At 39.8% G+C, this 2,500-nt stretch overlaps 1 protein-coding gene across 9 annotated transcripts in view; it reads right to left on the bottom strand.

The window, feature by feature from the left end:
• Positions 1–2,500, bottom strand: part of farp1 (FERM, RhoGEF (ARHGEF) and pleckstrin domain protein 1 (chondrocyte-derived)) — a 145,136-nt gene that overhangs the window by 15,055 nt on the left and 127,581 nt on the right. For all 9 annotated transcript variants that reach the window (XR_015476065.1, XM_087236603.1, XM_087236605.1 and 6 more), the window contains exons 17-18: positions 2,016–2,097; positions 1,077–1,314 (exon numbers count right to left, since the gene is read on the bottom strand). Coding sequence is in view for 8 of the 9 variants with exons in the window: in XM_087236603.1 (XP_087092729.1) it covers positions 1,077–1,314; positions 2,016–2,097 (320 nt within the window). In the remaining variant the exon portion in view is untranslated. The remainder of the gene's footprint in view (positions 1–1,076; positions 1,315–2,015; positions 2,098–2,500) is intronic.

Genomic DNA, 2,500 nt, shown 5'->3' with positions numbered 1-2,500 from the left:
GCACGCATAACACATACACATACATCAACCATATCACACACATATCACATGCACACACAGACATGCATAAATCAACCATAAACACACACACACACACACACACACACACACACTCACATATATGCCACACTTGTCACACACATATACACACACCAATCACATACACACAAACAACACGCACACACATACACATACATACATATCACACACAAATACACACACACACATATATATCACACGTCATACACAAACACTACATGCACACATATCACATAAACACACACACACACCATCCATATCACACACATATCACATTCACACACACACACATGCACGCACACGTATATATATCACACACCACACACACACAACATGCACATATATCACATACACACACACACACACAAACACACACACACACACACACACACACACACACACACATATATATATATATATATAATAGTTACACACACATACAACATGCACACATATATCAAACAAACACACACACACACATACACACACACAACTCACACATCATACACACACACACAATGCACACATATTACACATCAAACACACATACATCACATATCTCACAACACTCACCCAAACACACATCATATCACACATATACACACGTAAACACAGACAACATGCACACATCAGCCATATCACACACATATATCAACCATATCATCGACACACACACACACACACACACACACACACACACATATACATGTACACACACATACAACATGCGTGTGTGCATATGTGTGTATGTGTGCGTATATGTCTCTGTGCGTTTATATATATATATATATATATATGTGTGTGTGTGTGTGTGTCTGTGTGTGTGTGTTTTTGTGTTTATCTGTGTATATATGTGTGTGTGTGTGTGTGTGTGTGTGTGTGTGTGTGTGTGTGTGTGTGTGTGCATATGTCTGTGTGTATATATTTGTGTATGTTTTTATGTGTGTGTGTCTGCTTGTGTTTGTGTATGTATATGTCTCTGTGCGTTTATATATATATATATATATGTGAGTGTGTGTGTGTGTGTGTATGCACACCTCGTGAGTCTCTGAAGTCGTCGTGTGTCGGAGGGTAGTGTTTGCAGAGGCGCTCAAGGATCTGCTTGTAGTGCAGCAGGCGGTGCAGCGGCCGCAGGAAGAAGATGTTGAGCGGCAGGTAACACACCTTCTGCAACTCGAAGTCTCGACACAACACCTCCAGCCGGCGAGACGAGCGGCACGACTGCTCCAGCTCCAGCAGAGACTCAGAGTGCTTCTGCAGATGACTTGACAGCAGCTGAGGAGACACACACACACACATATTTAAACACACACACATAAATAGACACACACACATAGACATATACACACAGATACACGCAATAACACACACACACACACATATATATACATATATATATATATATGCATATACACACATACATACACATACGCACAAACACACACACACGGTTCACTGGTTCGAGTACCGGCTGGGCCAGTTTGCATTTCTGTGTGGAGTTTGCATTTTCTCCCCGTGTTGGTGTGGGTTTCCATGCGCTATAGGTTATATATAACTAAATTGGCCGTAGTGTGTGTGTGTGTGTGTGTGTGTGTGTGTGAGATTGAATGTGTGTATGGGTGTTTCCCAGTACTGGGTTGCAGCTGGAAGGGCATGCATTGTGTAAGACACATGCTGGATAAGTTGGCGGTTCATTCCGCTGTGGTGACCCCTGATAAATAAGGTACTGAGCCGAAGGAAAATGAATGACTGAATGTTTACAGTACTTATAAGGCACTTTTAGATGTAGAGAGAAAGAGATATAGACAAACACCCTCCCACCTAAAACATCAACAACGAAACATCAAAAAAGAGAAGCAAAATAAAATATTGTATAAAAAAAAACACATAAAAATGCTTTAAAACAATTAGCATTAATCATATTTGTCTGTGCATTAATTAGTTTAAATGCATGATATTATGTTGGACCTGCTGACCTTCAGGCCCTGGATGTTCTTGAGCATGACATCACCCACGCGCTGGTAATCTCCTTTAATGTGTGCGTTTGATCTGCCTTCCCTGAACACAACAAACACAATTAACCTCATTACACACAATCACTCCTCATGACTAAAACACAATCGCCATATTCACAGACAACTTTGTTAGTCTGTTTAAACAGTAATACAGCAGTTCCTCCAGTGTTTTCAGTGAGAGCTGCAGCTGTGTTGTCCTCCAGCAGGTGTCACTGCAGCTCATAAGAAAAATGTAGGTGTCACTATATACAGTTGAAGTCAGATTTATAAGCCCCTTTCATTTTTTCTTCTTTTTTAAATATTTCCCAAATGATGTTTAGCAGAGCAAGGAAATTTTCACAGTATGTCTGATAATATTTTTTCTTCTTGAAAAAGTCTTATTTGTTTTATTTTCGGCTAGAATAAAAGCAGTTTTTGATTTTCTAAAAAACATTTTATGGTCAATA

The sequence above is a fragment of the Danio rerio genome, chromosome 1 (genome assembly GCF_052040795.2).
Source record: "Danio rerio strain M-AB ecotype USA chromosome 1, GRCz13ab, whole genome shotgun sequence".
NCBI classification, from domain to species: Eukaryota; Metazoa; Chordata; class Actinopteri; order Cypriniformes; family Danionidae; genus Danio; species Danio rerio.
Note: the sequence above shows the minus strand (reverse complement) of the source record. Positions and strands in the feature narration are given on the sequence as shown.